Raw genomic sequence first — 18338 nt, 5'->3', positions numbered from 1 at the left:
AACGAGAAAACACGTTCTGTAATCTAAGAGGAAGTAAACAAACGTTACGAAAAATGGTAGAAAGAAAATCTAATTCAAGTGGAAATAGTCATATCGAATTTTGTCTCGACTTACATGTCAAATTTGCAAATCTAGTTACCAAGTTGGCATCTACAATTTAGTCTATCCACTTCGTCCTTCTGATACTAGTTGTCTGTGATGTGACATACTGAACACATGACAAAATATAAATGAAAGAACTAAAAATTCCAAAGGTAAGCAACACATAATATAATGTATGTTCAGGGCATAATGAGGCAAGTGGCAAAAATAGTAGTAGTAATACAAGCTCTTCGACGACTGTGTTTATCTACGCACCGGATACACATGTAATAGTTTGCAACTGTGAACATGCCAGTATATTCGCTACTGATTCATCATTAGATCGTTACTGTGGTTGTACGTGTGTTTTAGCCTTAATGTAACAACGTGAACCTCGGATTCTTTCGTTATCGGCACAAAAATACAACAAGGCATCTGGACACAAACCTGTAGACATCAACCTTGCAACGAGATTTGCAAATATAATTGACACGTAACTGGGCGTAAACAGCCACATGTAAGCTGTAAGCCCAATACAATTTATTGTTGTTGATATTTGACATGTAGGCTGAGACAAAATCCAATATTGACACTTCATTTTGAATACGTTTTTTACCATTTCTCATATCGTTGGTTCACTTCCCCTTCCCCGGATATGACTGCTGATCTTCTGGCTGGTAGGCTATGATGTTCGGCCTACTGGACGCGTTTCTCGCTTCGTTTTACAGCTAATAATGTGATTGGTATTATGTCATTTTTCACAAAATTTGTGTGTTCCTTGCAACCCTCCCGTGCGCCGTTTCGCCGCAGGAAATTACGTCACAGATACGATCAAATGTTGTGTTGGGTTGCCAGCATCCAGGCGGCAAAACGGTCTTTTTTGAACGACTGTAGCGCCGAAACGATGCACCAACGAGAAAAATGTTACTGAGAAAAGTTGTTTGTTTTGATGTCCTCTACACGTTTCTGTGGTCCGTGGGCGCCATTAAAATGACACCCTGTATATATAAATTGCCTACGTATACTTTCTTGTATTCACATTATTAAATTAAATTGAAAAATTAACAAACCAAACATCAACAACACAGAAAACCCAAATTCGCTGTGGTTCTTGTGGAAAATATTATTTAAAACGTTACTTGCCTACTCATAAGGCAAAGATGCATACAAATCAACAACGTAAAGTAAATGTACAACTGCTTCGACATCGAGCAAGAGACCACGAGTTGCCGAACAAATCCTGTAGGATCGTATTTATACATCATCGGATATATATATATATATATATATATATATATATATATATATATATATATATATATATCAAATCACCCATCGGATATTCTTCATTTTCTTAATATCCTTAAGCAACAAATAACAAATACAATTCACAAACTGCTCTTGCAACATTCCATAAAAATACATTTTATATAAACTCACGCGATGAAAGAGAAAAATATTACTATCATACAATAGTTAACTCTCTGCATCGTGATGATATCTCTTGATTAAATACTTTTTACGACGACGTTTCTCGAGCAGTTGAACAAAAGCATCTAAAGTTTGAAGGTTGATGATCGGGATGATCTATCTGCAGCACTGGATTGGATTGGATTGATTTGTTGTGTTAAGTCCACTTTATGCACAGTAAGGCTAATCGGGACTGGACCTACAGTTTAAAGTGGGATCCGAACCACTATGTGCCTCCACCGGGAATCGAACCCGGGACCCCTTGAATACAAGGCGACGACGCTACCACTGCGCCATCGGGGAGGCCTGTCTGCAGCACTGATCATAAACTTCGAGTAAAAAAGCCAAAAATGTGTCTTTTTGTGGAAATAGTTACCTCAAGAAATAAAAAAAAATGAAAGCAATAGTAAATATACAAAATGCCGACAACAAATGTTCTCTCTGGTTCATCATCGCACATTTTCATCCAGCAACCCATAATATGCATTGTGTCTCTTAATATGATCGGACCGAATATACTGCCGAGTTTGAAAAGGTGATGTCTCGTATCTAATATACTGAGGATTTTTCAAGACGTTAGCTTTGTATTTGTATCTAGATTCATATTCTACCACAGGCATGTGTAATTCCAAAGATTTCATCACACATTCCTCGCCACTTTCTTTTTTCACTACATCAAATTTTATATAATGATCTTCTCTGTGTGGATGAAACCCATCTCCAATATGGACATCAATATAAATTTCTTTGTTTGGTTCATGAAGACTAGGAGACGTCCTCCGATTTGCAGGGAAGGACTGCAACTCAAAACTTTCAATATGTTCCATGGCTACTTTTATACGTTGATTTCTATCACGGCTGTGGTAGTGGCACCAGCAAAACCAACAAGTTAATTTTTCTCGTTGGTGGATGTTATCTTTTTTGTGATTAATTTATTGTGCGAAACAGGAAAATAAACTGGATAAGCAGGACAATACATGATCGGTTCTATAAACCCGGAACAACTCGGTTTAAATGTAGCATGAATGCCAGTTTCTTTGTGACTGCAAATTGCATTTTCTTCCGCTTTGATGATCATATCTTTAGCTACGTTGCAGTGAATATTTAATGTTACAATAGCTAGACATTTTGGGATGAAAGTACCGAAGAGATATAGGAAGAGACGACGATCAGGAAATGGATAGCAGTATATTTTACAATTGCAAGATTAAAAATATTTATCTTAAGAACGGGCGGAATGAGGTTTTCCCGCGAGAGAATTATAATTTGAATATAGTAAATCAAGATTAATTAAAATTATACGAGGCATACAAGTGAGTGACGGAGGGAACATTAATATGTATTACAATCTAGACGAGTTTACGTCACTCAGACCGTTATTCGTGATTAATACAACAAAAAAAGCAGGTGTTGTGAATGGTCGAACAAATATTAAACTTATATGTGAATTTCATGATGCGTTACCTGAAAACACAATATGTAGCGTGATTTTAATTGTTGAGAAATCATTTGTGTACGATGTAAAAAATGAACGTTTTATAGAACAGTTTAAAAATTATTTAATGCAAAAATTGAATTGATTATTTGAATTATAATTTCTGTATTCTAAAGTGTGAACATTACAATCTAGTGTTCGAAATTTATTATAGTTTCTGTCGAGTGCCAATTTATTTATCACTGTGGTGTGAAAGTGATGATGCTCGCTGGTAATGCGATATTCTGTCATCATTCTCGATTTGTCTCCAAAAAGACACCTTTTGAAATCTTCAATTGTAAGTTTGGAGTACATGTACGATTCACACCTTTGGCTTTTTAGTTTCTATTTTATTAAGCATTTTAATACAATTACCTCTGAATCCGACAGATTCTCTTATAATTACCGCCTGCCTCATCTTTCATCTTACCAATTCGTAATATATTTTCAGTACTTAATAATAGATGATTTTCCGGAAAGTTGCTGAAGTCAAAATGCTCTTTCATTGTTGCAAGTTCACGATATACAGTCTGTAACAAAATAATTGCACCACCTAACACAATGGAATATAAACTGTGTTTTAGGTCATATGTAGACAATTATACCGCTCATATTTTACTTTAGATTAATCCTGGGTCTTGTTTTATATGTTTTATATGTCTATATGTCTATATGTGCTGTCGGCATCCTCTATGGGTGACGTAATTCTTTTCGGAGACTTCAATATCTCAATTTCATGGACAGACTCCATGCATGGCTTCACAAAACACAAGAACGACACGTACTTCATGGATCACTTCATACATGGTCTCAGACTTCAACAGCACAATATGTTCAATACACGAAAAGACCTGGACTACATTCTCTCATCACTCCCTTCGGCGCACATCACCCCTTCGAGAAACCTCATCCCTTCGGACCACGAATCGGTGGATGCTGTATTCTGGCTCCCGGACCACCTGAAGAGTCAAAGACCTCCCACCCCTAGACGCCAATACCTTGTTTGGAGCAAAGAACCCTGGGGTGACATCCGTTCGGCGCTGGATTCCATTCCCTGGACAATCCTGGAGAGTGGAAGTGTCGAAGAAACGTGTGACGTGCTGACTGATGTGATTCATGCAGTGAACCGCATAACCGAAGGATTATGTGCCACTCAAAAAAACGAAATCAAGCAAATATCCTTCCTGGTTCGACTCTGAGCTCTTACTTGCCCTTGGAAACCGAAAAAAGGTCTGGGATCTCTGGAAACATTTTCCTAATTAATACACACGGAAAACTTTCACCGACTTACGACGTCACTCTAAACAATTTCAGAAGACCAAATACAGGGAACACATCGGTGCCATCACAAGCAATATCAAATCAAATCCCAAACGTTTTTGGTCACTAATCAACTCAAGGAGGCAAAATTCCCGAATACCTTTGAAAGTAAAACATGACTCAGTATGCGCAGAGGGCCCTGACAAAGCTAATCTTTTTAACTCTTTTTTCTCCATAAATACAACCTCGAATTCACCTGCTTCATCCCTTCCCAACCTCCGTCCAGTTTGCTGTCACTCACTAACGTCTCTCTCCACGTCTCCAGAAGAAGTGCAACACATCCTATCTTCAATGCCTCAAAATCACGCCGATGGTCCTGATGAAATCCCTTCTATTTTCCTAAAAAACACTGCTTCTTCTCTCGCTATTCCCTTCTCTATTTTATTAAACAGATGCTTCAATGAGGGTACATTTCCAGATTCATGGAAAAATGCTAACGTGGTTCCATTATATAAATCTGGAGACAAGTGTGCTGTTTCTTCTTATAGGCCTATTTGCCTTCTTTCACCACTTTCTATCACCTGTGAAAAGATAATAAAGGACCGACTCTACAAATTTACCTCTCCATATATAAATACAGCACAGCACGGCTTCTTACCAGGCAGCTCCTGCTTAACCATCTTAAGCATTTTATTATCTGACGCTATCAACTCTATATCTGAAAACTCTCAACTGGACGTAATATATCTGGATTTTTCGAAAGCTTGTGACTCTATAAACCACAATTTCCTGCTTCATAAATTTTCCCACCGTTTCAATATTCATGGAAACTTTCTCTCTCTGCTCAAGCACTACCTCCAAAACAGACAACAAAAAGTTGTTCTTTCCGGAATGTCTTCTTCTTATCAAGCTGTATCTTCTGGTGTGCCTCAAGGCAGTGTTCTCGGACCTCTTCTCTTCATCCTGTACCTTGATGATCTTCCAGAATATCTTCCCGATTCATGCAAAAACCTTCTCTTGTTCGCTGACGATTGCAAAATATATAGTAAAATCTCCAATATCAATGACATGACACTTCTGCAAAATAATTTAGATTCTCTAATATAGTGGTGTGAATTATGGAACTTAAAACTAAACCCTCAAAAATGTATTATGATGACCTTCTCCTTAAAGAAAAACACATTTAATACTAAATATTTCATAAAAAAATAATTGTGTTCAAAGAGTTGCTGCACAAAAGGACCTGGGCGTCATATTTGACGAACAACTTTCCTTTTCTGAACACATCTCTAGGTGGTTAAATAACTCGGATGATACAAATCTAAGCAATTATAATACAATAAAGCGAGAAGTTAACCGCACGTTTAGAAGTAACACATTTAAAAAATAATTGATTTATTCGTTATGTTGCCTCTATGTTGCTGCAAAATATATATATATATATATATATATATATATATATATATATATATATATATATATATATATATATATGTGTGTGTGTGTGTGTGTGTGTGTGTACGTATGTATGTATATGCCATATATGCCACCCATCAATGCAATGAAACTAAAATAGTGAGATAAAATGAGGTTTTTCTTTCCCGACTGAACTTTCATCAAAGCTTTTTGTCCCCCTTAATCAGAGGGTTTGCACACGCCTATGATTAAGAAGGTTTCCTAGGATCGTAATGAAGAGCATCAGAATTGTTTGCTTTGCATATCGAAGAGCACATTGCACAATTCCACCTCGCTTTCCGTTTTCGATAATCAATAATTTGTCAACATCGGTGATTAGTCCGATTTCATTTTCAGTATATTTCAACATCGTTTGCGATGAGAAATGAGGTGTGGTGAACATGTACACAGGATTACGTGCGAAAGCAACGTCTTCGAAAAGCATCAAACACATCTGCTAGCAAGATCGTATACAAAATTAAATAGATATCGTGATAATCACCGATGGTTCTACAATTGAATGTGTTCAAAATCTCGTGAGCACGTTTGTAATCTTCTTCGCTGCATTCGCTGTCTTGAAAACGACTGTAAAATTCATCTCGTGAGTCTCCTCGAATTTAGCAAAATTGTTCATATATTCGTAAGGATAGATTGCTTTTTGATTTAACAATGATAAATATTTACTCTCGAAATGTTGACTCGTGTGTACAAATTCGTGATCTTCTAATTGTTTCGCTAGACTATCCACGAAGCTTGACAGAAACTGGTCAGAAACCAGGAACCTGAGAGTAACCAACTTTCCATTACCTAATCTTTTATTCCATTGTATGCAAATATATTTTCCATTGCTGAGTGGTATGATGTTCATTATCTTTTATCGCATCCAAGTTCTTTGATGAACAGATGTGCATCGAAAAATTTAAATTATGAATCAATACAGGAAGAAAATAAAGTTTCTTGATTTTCAAGTTACATGCATTGCAAAGCGTGGCAATACAATCTCCTTTGTGATGATTGTGGTGGCGAGCTTTGTCGCAATTTGAAACAAAGCATTTCTTACAAAATTCAGAATGTGCGATGATTTGTGTGAGAAGTTTCAATTCTTCTCTATGTAAGAACGGAAGAATTCCGATGAAAACTTTCGAAACATCTGCTCCTCGATATAAATATGGCTTTGAACTATTTTGTTCATAGGTTCATACTAATTTCAAAGCAGAACTGCAAGCTTCATGTTTAGAAATGTGCGTTGAATTGTTCGTTTCTGGATCTCGAATGCAGGAAGCAAGGGGACTTTGTATTGTTTCGAAATCAGCATAGATTGCTCTACTAAGGTTCTTTCATAAAATTAGCATGAGGGTCGAAAAGAACTGGTCTAACAAAAAATACAAGAACTAAAACAAAATATATATATTAAATGCTCACGAAATCCTACATTTGAAAAATCAGTTACAATCGAAGAAAATTTAAAATGTAGATACTTTAAAATAACTGGTTCATTAGTAAACATTAACAATACAGAAAGCATTGGGGTAAGCAATCAAGGAGTTTATGCACATAAGAATCTGTTCGCCAGTAAATTAATGACTATGACTTCCAAGTTAAAAGTCTGTAGAACTATAATAAAACTTTGCGTTATGTAGTGTTAATATGAATTAATTGGATGAGGAAAGTTAGAAATTGGAGGAAACATGCAGAAGAGATAAAGTAGTGGCACAATATTTTAGGCTGGCCAAAATTCATACGGAGATGTAGCGCTGTAGAAAGAAGAAGGAGATTATTAAATATTAAAGTTATTTTAGTACATAGATAAACAGCCATTGCAATCTAATGACACAGCAAAATACCTCTACTTACTTACCTTAATTTAATGAAGGGTGCTTGTTTCCCTGTCTCATTCTTCCTTCTTCTCCCTTCCCTCGTATCGTCTTTCTCCTTGAAGTGCGAGTTGTACACCTTGCCATCTGCTTCTCTGGCAAAAACAAGTATTCAGTTCATTTTCTTGAAATCTACTGCATCGGTCTTTAATGAGTATAGGGTTATGAAAAGACTAACAAATAACTGAGAACGTATCGCTACACACACACACACACACACATTCACATACATATTCATCTTCGACTATTTTATTTATTTATTTATTTATTAGAGAAATCCTGAATACAGAGAGGATCCATTTTATATCAGGATATCAACAGCAAGAAAATTAGAAATTAACAAATGAGTAGCACGCACACATATGTAAGAAGAATAATACAATAAAAATAATAAAAATTAAACAATAATAATAAAACAATAACAAGGGTATAACAAATATTAATTTCTCTTCAGCTGCTTGATGCACGCATTTCTGAAAGCCTGCTTAGATAGATGGAAGCCTGGAGGATCAATTAGTGTATTGTACCTTGTTTGTAGCCTATAGAGAAATGACCTTTGTTCTAGGGATAGCCTTGAGGCTTTTGTGTAAAAGAAGTTGTTGCATTTGCTGTTGGTACGTGGGATCCGGATGTGAAGATGTGGCAAGAGCTCGTTAGTGAAAAGTTGTCCATTCATGACTTTGAAAAGAAATGTTAGATCTGAAACTTGACGGCGAAGGGACGGATCGTGAATTTGAAGAGTGGATAGAATTTCATATTTGGAAAAGTTTTCAAGGGCTGGACATCTATGTTTGACTATTCTGATAAAGAAATTTACCACTTTGTTTGTTCTCTTTATATTGCTATCACAGGCCATAGACCAAATACAGGAACCATATTCAAGAATAGGTACGACGCACGATGTAAAGTAGGTTTTGAGGGCAGAAACATGTGTGATATCTGTAAATCTGTAAATTAGCCGAAGGGTTTTCATGGCTCTCGAGGTTATGTAATCTATGTGGTGGCTGAAAGTGAGTTTGCTGTCGAAAATGACTCCAAGATCTTTGTGCTGTTGTACGAACGGGATGATTTTGTTGCATAATCTATAGGATGGTGCTGTAAAATTGGATTTGAGGGTAAACCTCATAAAAACAGATTTCTCGGGATTTATTTTTAGATTCCAGTCTTGGCACCAGCGTTCAATGTGTGTGAGATTGTCTTGCATGGAACAAGTGTCGTCAACTGAAGCGATGTTTCTAAATAACTTACAGTAATCAGCATACAGTGTTACTCTCAATACTCCATATTTCCCCTCGATTAGAAACACTTTCCTTGCTTTTATTAACGTTATTTCGCTCCAGTGGCGTACATACTATGTCTCATTACCTTGTCTCTTTTGGTTTAATATTTACCAGTTTCTCTTTCCCATTACTTTCTAGCGAGAATTTATGGACAGACATTGCAGATATATTTTCTGTTGTAAACTCATGTAATCCCTTCTTCACTTCCTTACGCAATTAAATCATTTAATTTTCCCTACAACAGTTTCTTTCTTGTGCGGTGTCACAAACTGGAATAAAATGCTGTATATAAAAAAAAAACACCAGCAGTCCCAGGGTGACGAGAGGTTGCCAGAGAAGTCAGGATCGAGATGGCGAAGCGCAAAAGTGTTGCGAGTGATATTTTGTCTCCGCGTTCGTACGTTGCTAGAGGGGGCATCGGAAGCCCACCTGAACCTATTTTTCCATAGTAATACCTGGGGTCAGGCGTTGTATTGTCGCTATCATTCCCATGTTGTGAAGTGCAAACTCTTCTTGCGGGACGTACAGGCTCATCGCTCTCGGAATCAGATTCGGATGCCTCTAATTCGGATTTGTTCGAATAGTCACTGACAAAATCTGGATCCACCTCAGAGTCATCATCTTCACTAAGATCGCTTTCAGCCTCATCAAGTATGCCGCGGGCCCACTCTTCAAACCCAGGGTCATCTTGTCTTATTCCGTGCCTCTCCTTCTCCATAATGCACTAAACAAGATGCACAGCCCGATCACAAAAAACTTACGCTAATGGGAACGTGCCAAGGATTGTAATATTTCCAGCGGAAGATTACTCACCCTGTGCATAGCGCCTATTCTATACGTGTGAACGCTAGGCACAGACAGAGAGATATACGGGAGGACAGTACCCTATAGTGACTAAGCGCTGAACTATCCACCAGCAAAAAGTGACTGGGATGTGTAGGCACCCCACGTTACCAGTTAAGGGTTAAGCCGGCGAACGGCTGAAACTTAACATGGTGGTTATCGCGCCGGTTTTGTCATGGTAAAGACAAAATAGATACCGGTCACTCACTCCCCGTCAATAAGTAAATTAAAATTATTACGTCAATTGAAATAATCATTATGTTTTCTGAAGTTATAAAATTTCCTGAGTAGGAGCTCATTAAAGCCGCGGAGGATAAGCAAGCGAGAAACAATTTCACCGCCCTCGATACTTTTAGTGCAAACAATCCGTTCTTGAAAGTTAGAGATACGCCTAACACAGTGCTAAGAGACCCTGCCTTGACGTCACATATATCAGAATCAGAAATTGTTCACAACAAAGCATTTTTGATATATTACAGGGTAACTTGTCTGTCTTGTAAAACCTAGTTTCATGATACTGGCTCTCCGTATAGATCACGACGATCTTAGGAATCGGGTACATAAGGAATTGAACACTAGTCGGCAGTCAGCACATTCCAGCCTGGAAGCAAGGGTCTTTGAATTTATCGGATATGCCCCTCAGGGCTCTCAAGTACTTAAAGAAGTCGAGGAATTTTTCTCTAATCAGCAAGGAGTTCAGTGCTCACAGACGACCGAACCGAGTTCAAGCGATACGGCTCCCTTTCCAATCGAGAGCAAAGTCCAACACAGGTTTCCACAGCACAAAAGCAAGATTAACATCATAACAGCTGATATGACAAAAGCAGAAGCAAATGCTTTGGTTTCAGCTTGCAACCCTGAATTTCTACCTATCGGCGGAGTAGCCTTAGCTTTTGCTAGAGCATACGGTCAGCAATTCGACGACGAACTTATAATCTTCAACAAGAAACAGCCCGGTGACGTAAGATTTACCCCAGTATACAATCTACCTGTTAATTATATTTTTCATTCCGTCACTCCCAACAACCAAGACCTTCAAATTTTGCAAAAATTCTATATCAACTACCTAAATCTACTTCCAAGTTTAGGACAAAGGTCCTTTGCTTTTCCACACCTAGCAAAAGGCGCTTTCAGGTTCGACTCAGCAACCGCAGCCAAAATAGCCCTTTCATGTGCGAAGCAATTTTTAGAAGAACATCCTGGTGAAATAGACTGTATTACGTTTTGTGCTCATACAAATTCTAACAAAGAGATATTTGAAGGCTATTTCAAACAGCTGTTCTCGTTTTACGAACGTACAGATGAAATGAAAGGACGAAGTGTGAGAAAGGAGAAACCTAAACAGAAGCAAAATCGTAATCTCCTTACTTCGGTTACTAGTGCACAGGAAGGTAACACTGGAATTTCAGAAAAAAAATCCAGAAAATCACAATTCCCCTAACAAAAATCAACAACCTTAACATAACTGTAGGAAAGAAGCATATTCCAATGCTTTTAGATTCAGGAAGTACCACAACTATTATGAACAGACAAATATCAAGGCAAAATAGAAATTCATGTCTTAAGTGCTTTTAACAATTCAAATTTTTCAATAAGAAACGAATCTGACTTGCACTTCAAATTGGCCGATCACTCTTTTCTGCACACGGCACTTCTGTATGAATGCTCAGAAACCATCAACATTTTGGGAAATGATTTTCTAACCGCACATAGAGCCACCGAGACTATCATATTTGCCAATTTTGGTTACATTAGCTTCGGAATATACGACTGAACAGTGCAACAGTGCTACACTTCAATTAGTGTATTATTATTTGTTACGTTCCACAGTGCATGTTAATGTGACACTAAATACAAGCCTACTGCCCTACGACGAATTGTGTTATATACGGGGGACTGGTCATTTAATCACATTTTTTTTAAAGAAATAAATTGTCCCCTGGTCAACCCCATTTCTTTTCAGGGAAAAATGGGAATAAAATGCTGTATAATCAAAAACGCCAGCAGTCCCAGGGTGACGATAGGTCGCCAGAGAAGTCGGGATCGAAAGGGCGAAGCGCGAAAGTGTTGCCAGTGACAGTGTCAAGTCGGTCCGTTTAAAATGTTTGGGCTAACCCAAACGTCGTGACTCAAACGAGGAACCACGAGAGAAACCAGGTACAATGGTGCACTTTGGGTTTATCATTATCAGTGTTTAGATATCATACTGGCTCGTGCGTGGTCATCTCCCCACTCGCTTGTATAGTCTCTATTAAATATTGGTAAAGGGTGATGATCGTAAATTATTCCATTCTTCATACACACATCCTCTTGCAGCGAAGCAGTTTAAACCGGTGAACGGCTAAAACTTAACAGTGATGCTTTCTTTCACATCATTGCTACCAAGCACTTTCAGGTTTCCTTCATCTTTCACAATAAATAACACTTTTGATATTTTGTGTTTACGAGGGGATTTTGTCTGTTGTCTCAATTAAAGTTGAGTAATCTTGTGCTCCAAGTGCTCCTGCAGGATTTTTCTCAGGGGAAAGCCTCCCCACACTCTACGAGCCCTTCAATCATAGAAATCTACATCACATTTCAGTTTCATTATGATTGTTATTATTTTACAAATCATAAAACTGAAATTGAATTTAAAATTCTTTGGTATTGTTAACAGATCAGACTTAAGCCCACTATTTTACCAGTCGGCAAACTCCAAAGGATCGTATTTAACAATTGGTGAATTCTTGATATTTTCTGCACTCAAAGTGTTTCTGAAATTTCTTCAGATTAGGAGGTTTCTCTTCCAGAATTTAAAAAAAAAAAAACAATTACTTGAGGGGGATATAGTGTGTAGATATTCAGATTTTCACCGTGTCGTGAAATGGCAAGTTTTTTAGTCCCGAACGTCTGGATTATAAACATTTCCGTTTGAAATCTGGTTTCAATTTTTTTTTCGTCCTGTGCAGTCCCAGTTACTGCAATCAGCGTGATTGTAATTTCTCCTGAAGAAGTTATTTTGTTATCTTGTACGAAATAGCAGTTAATTGCTATAAATTACAGCCACTAAATCACAGAGAACAATATTATTTGTAATAAAATATGGTTACAATTTCATCATGTGCATTGCAAGCACTTTTTCTAAATATTTCGGCCTCCCCACACTCTACGTGCACCCTTCATCTGCTTTCTTCATATTCTTATTATTTTTTTGTATTCATCCAAAATTCAAGTGGATTCATTATTGTTTTACGCTAGGAATCAAATTTTTTGTTCGGTTTCATTAGCGTCCTCATAATGATCTACATATGTTTTATACTTAACTTAAATATTGAATCTTAACTAATACTTTTAACACTTTTCCTTGTCCCTACGTAAATTATTATCTATTCGTAAGATATCTGAATTCACCCCTTAATATGTTATTTATATTTCGAGTAAATTCATTTGAAAATATACCGCGACTTCTAAGGTCGTTTTCATGACACCATCATCTTCATGTAGATAACTAAAATAAACACTACAAAATTCCTTGTGCTTGGAATTTTGTAGTGTTTATATTAGTTTCGAAACACGTTCAACAGTCTATGACCTCGACATGGATTTTTTATTGTCCTCTCAAGAATTTCATTGTATCATCATTCATCATCATCGTTACGATTAGTCACAAGTGATAAAAATACGACATAAAATAACATAACTACAAATACAAATACGTGATTTCGTATCTCTGAAGCTACAATATGCATAAAGATTAAATTTTTGTGACTATGAAAGTTTATCTCAATGCAATGTAAGGATATTGGTATGTAACAACTAGCAAAATTAAGATCAACAAAGTTTTCTCCAATTGAAGGGTTAGTACATTTTATTATTACAACAACATAAATTACTTTAATTTTCACTGTGCGCTACGATGACAGTGGTCGTGGTTTCTATTCCTGGTCTAGGCATGAGTGTTATTTGTGAATGTCTCTTCATCAATTTCATCACCACTAATCCATATCGTCGCGATTATCCAAAAGTGAAAGAAGAGCAACGGTACATATAAATAAATTAAATATTTTCATCTTATCGTCTTCCTGCCTCTTTAGGTTATGCAATTAAAAGTCTACAACAGGAAATATTTCTGGGTAATAATCACAAAGCTGAGAATATTTCCTTTCACGCGCTGATGGTGTCTGCGCGTCCGCATCAACTATGAATATATCGTATTGTACAGTAGAATAGGCAAGACAAGAAACTCCTCGCGACCTCACGCCCAAGCCATACGTAGGGTAAGGACGCACAGAAGCAGGGTTGGTAGTGCATACGGACCAAACTGTCTACGCAGAAGGAGAACGCAAGAAAAGTAAGCAAGAAGATCTGGGTGGTATGGCGCTAAACGTACAACGGAATGACCGTGTTCTGCTAAGATGGAATCAATTTTGAACATCTTCAAACAGTGTTGTTTATTTTCAGCAATGAATACAATTCTGGTTTGAACATGTGTGCGTCAAAGGGGATGTTGTTTTGAACGAGCCACTGAATCATAATCTTTCTTTCCGGAGGAGGAAGACGCAGGATTTATTTGTACGTTATTGCATGAGGCGTTGTCAACAACAACCACACTGGTTGGTGTCAAATTTGGGATCAACTTCTCTCGTAGCCACTTCTCATAATTTTGTGGCCAGACCCTGTGGCTGAGTGGTTAGCACATTGCGCTGCGACGCCAAGGGTCCCGGGTTCGAATCCCGCTCAGGGCATGGTTGTTTGTGAATGTCCATTCATCAGTTTCATCATTTCATCACTCATCCCCATCTTCGCAAATTAGCCAAGAGGCATAAAACGCGAACTAAAATAAAATGCAGGGTGGCTCAAAAAGTCACTTAACACGCTCGGTACAAGGCCACTGCAGAGCGCAACATATAAATGGTGATGACCAATCGTTATCAGGCCAAGGGGGAACCACATTGACGCCACCCGCGCGGTCGGCGGCCATCTTGATGTCCGCCATCTTGAATGCAACTTTAGAATTTTAAATGGTAAGGGGGTGATATGATATATCAAATCAGGCTAGAATTTCACGAGAAATGCAATGGTGAAGGTTTGTTTTATGTATCTTTAAACAGTAAAAACTTATGACTGAATTCTTGTACTAATTTGCTCCTTTTCGAGGTGTAAGAAAAATGCCTTAAAATTTGTTTAGCGCATCGGAAACGCATTGAAATCAAAGTGACGGCTAGGGAGAGAAGTTCGCATGTCATTGCACAAGATTTTAATCGGATACATCCACGAAGAGCTGTGCATTATGAATGGTTGTCACGAACAATTACAGTGTGACGCTAGACATCACTTTGATCTCGATACATTACCGATGCGCTAAACAAATTTTAAGGCATTTTTCTAACACCTCGAAAAGGAGCAAATTGGTACAACAATTCAGTCATAACTTTTTACTGGTTAAAGATACGTCAAAAAAAACCTTCACCATTACATTTCTCGTGACATTCTAGCCTGATTTGATATATCATATCACCTCCTTCCCATTTAAAAGTCTGAAGTTGAATTCAAGATGGCGGACATCAAGATGGCGGACATCAAGATGGCCGCCGACCGCGTGGGTGGCGTCAATGTGGTTCCCTCTTGGCCTGATAACGATTGGTCATCACCATTTCCATGTTGCGCGCTACAGTGGCCTTGTACTGGGGGTGTTAAGTGACTTTTTGAGCCACTCTGTACATATATCAAATAAAAAAAAATAATCAAATAAACATTTTGGGCATTCATATCATGGTGGTAATTACCAAAAGATTTTCCAGATTTGAACATCAACCGCCAGCATGTACAACAATTACACGTTGCCCTTTAGACACCGGTGCTTTGACGCCAGCCGCGGTTCCATCCACCCAAGCTTCTTTCTTTGTTGTCGAGCTGTGAAAATAAGTCTCGTCAACGTAAACAATGGGTCGTCCTTGTCGACGAAAGATTTTTATGGCTTTGAGGTACGATGAACGTAAACTTCTTATTTCGCACTTTTCTATAGCGCAATTGTCTATCATTTTCTGCTTTTTCCCACTTAAACTCTAGGTCACGTATTATCTTGCGCACACACCAGACACTGCCTTGGAACTCTATTCTTTGTTTCAAAACCCCCGTCCGTAAGGTGAAATTCGTGCACAACACGCCTAACAACACACTTATCGAACTCGTCTATATCACTTTTGATTTCGGCGAGGTCGTGTTTTATGGGGCGTATGAAAGTGTTTCTTCAACGTAGTGCATGCTTTATTTCTATTAGTACAATTCTTCTCACACTGCTGAATGAAAGACCACATGCGCGAGCCACCCTCCTTTGCAACTGGTTTTCGGACATACGAACTCCCACCTCGTCTTTCATAAATGCATTGACATTATATCCAATTTCTCGCCCTTGGCTGTGGATTACTTTCCGTCCACCGAGTTCACTTGCTTTCTCTGAACTGCAAGCTTCCATGCTAGCAAGTACACTGCACACAAAATCACACAAAAACAAACACACACTTTAAATGAAAAAATGAAATGAAGACAAGGAAGTCGATCGCGTTGTTTCTCGGTGCTCACACAACATTTATGACGTTCGGCAATCCTGCCTGTGCGCACGATAAGTGAAGTTCGCGCATGCGCTTGCTGCGTTTCCGACCCAGCACACCGGTGGGAGAGTTTCTTGTCTCACCTCTTCTACTGTAGCAGGCTACTCAGGCATGTTTTGGCCAAATGAAAGACCTAGCAAGCAGTACCTGAACGCAATATAAATTAACTCGATTGGTCCTAGGTTGGTTCGTAAGCGACATTAATGATCTAAATTGATCATTTCTCTTTCTCATAAAGTTTCAAATTGCAAAACGAGAAATTTGAAAAAAGTAATTTGGACAATTTCAGACGAAATTATCATGTTGAGGCAGCCTGTACATACTGCAGAAATGCAAACGAAAATGAGAATAATGTTCAAATTATTGAAATGAATTTCTAATCACTCAATGAACTACCTCAACTGTAGATCCTTAATCCTAGATAGCTAACGTATCCTGCGCCAGACGTTAAAGCTAACCATTCGTCTGCTGGACTGCTGATTTCTTCAGAATTAAAACACAGCATAAATTTTGTAAAACATATGAAGTCTTGGGTGCAATAAAAACAATGCTTTGCTTGGTGTTCATCAAACATAGCTTTGTAGCAATGCCAGCAGAAAAATCTGGTCATCCGCCGCTTGCTTGAGTAGCAGAATGAAAAATGTTCCTTCCTTGTTGTTGTTGAGCAACTGCATTAGTTGTTGTCATTTCCATACTGAGGATGTTATCAAAATTTGCGAAGTTGTCATGGAAATTTTGGTGTACGTACGTAGAGACTAACTTTTCGTCTGCCAGACGACGAAAAATTAAAAACACACTGAATGGACGCTTGTAAAAGGACACCGACACACTTCCCCACCAGTCTCTCTGACCCAAATGAAGGTAGACAGCAATGGGAGCAAAGAGTTAAGTGGAAGGGGATGAGACAAGAAAACGGCACAACATGCGTAGTCTGCCAGACGACGCTTTAGATATCTAGGGTTAATTCAACGAGACTTGCATGCAGTAAAATAAATTAATATACTTAAAGTTCCAAAGTTGAAAGTTCATTTTCCTATTTTGTGGCACGGAGTTTAAGAGGAGAATTTCGTGATATATAAGTTGTACGTTTCCCAATATTGCACAAAATAACAATCTTAGAGTCTCTTCTTAGTGAAATGTTTACAAGTCTAACTCAGCGTACGTTTACACATACTTGAGAAATTAATAGCACTATTAAGATTACAATAATGTTGCTCTTGAGAATATGCGTAACTACAATTCTGATTGGTATTGATGGAGGATGCTGTAAATGTTGCCCACATTCTTGATCCGTCAGTCAACAGTCGAAGCCAACCGATCTGACTGGAGCATTTCCGGGCCAGGGTTATTTTCCAAAACATTGGTTATCTTTATTTGGATACTTGGGAAATAGCATATGCTAGAATGGTATCATAAATAAGTCACATTAAGGATTTTTTTATTTTTAATTACCTTGTTTTGTACCAAATGAAAAATCTAGCAGACGTGGATATCACAGTATTCACTGCCATGCTTTAAAACTTATTGCAGTGTTGCAAGTTCATCTAATTGTTTTACCAAGCCAACAAATGTAGTGGTGTATTACGTTAATACGCCAGGTTAGAATAGTCCTAAAAATGTATTATAAATACCTACAATGCATTTATGAAAACAAATTGCTATCGACTCCTCGAAGACGTATTGGTAACTTCGTGTCTTTGTAATCAAGGTGTACCGGATTCGATACTCGGTGGAGGCACATCGTGGTTCGGATAACACTTTAAACTGTAGTTTACGTCCCGATTAGCCTTTCTGTACATAAAGTGGACATAAAACCCAAACTTAATCATCAAATTACATGCCCAAGGTAAGAACAAGGAGTTATATATTAATAGTTGTTATACAAATAAAATACATTGTAGGGATCTCCGCTTGTTCTCAAGTTTCATCTACCAGGAAAGATGATATGTCACAAGACAAGTTGTGCCTCGGTCAATGACTTACTTCTACTCAACCAGATCGAATAGCAAGA

The 18338-nt window shown here is 37.9% G+C and overlaps 1 protein-coding gene across 1 annotated transcript in view; it reads right to left on the bottom strand.

Moving 5' to 3' along the window:
• LOC145993908 (uncharacterized) overlaps positions 1 to 18338 on the bottom strand; it is a 198213-nt gene that overhangs the window by 109863 nt on the left and 70012 nt on the right. The window contains exon 3 of the mRNA XM_083129820.1: positions 7599 to 7709. Within this exon, the coding sequence (XP_082985946.1) occupies positions 7599 to 7709 (111 nt within the window). The remainder of the gene's footprint in view (positions 1 to 7598; positions 7710 to 18338) is intronic.

The sequence above is a fragment of the Lepisma saccharinum genome, chromosome 10 (assembly GCF_977018435.1).
Source record: "Lepisma saccharinum chromosome 10, izLepSacc3.1, whole genome shotgun sequence".
In the NCBI taxonomy this organism is placed as follows: domain Eukaryota; kingdom Metazoa; phylum Arthropoda; class Insecta; order Zygentoma; family Lepismatidae; genus Lepisma; species Lepisma saccharinum.
This window is presented reverse-complemented; position numbering and strand designations above follow the sequence as displayed.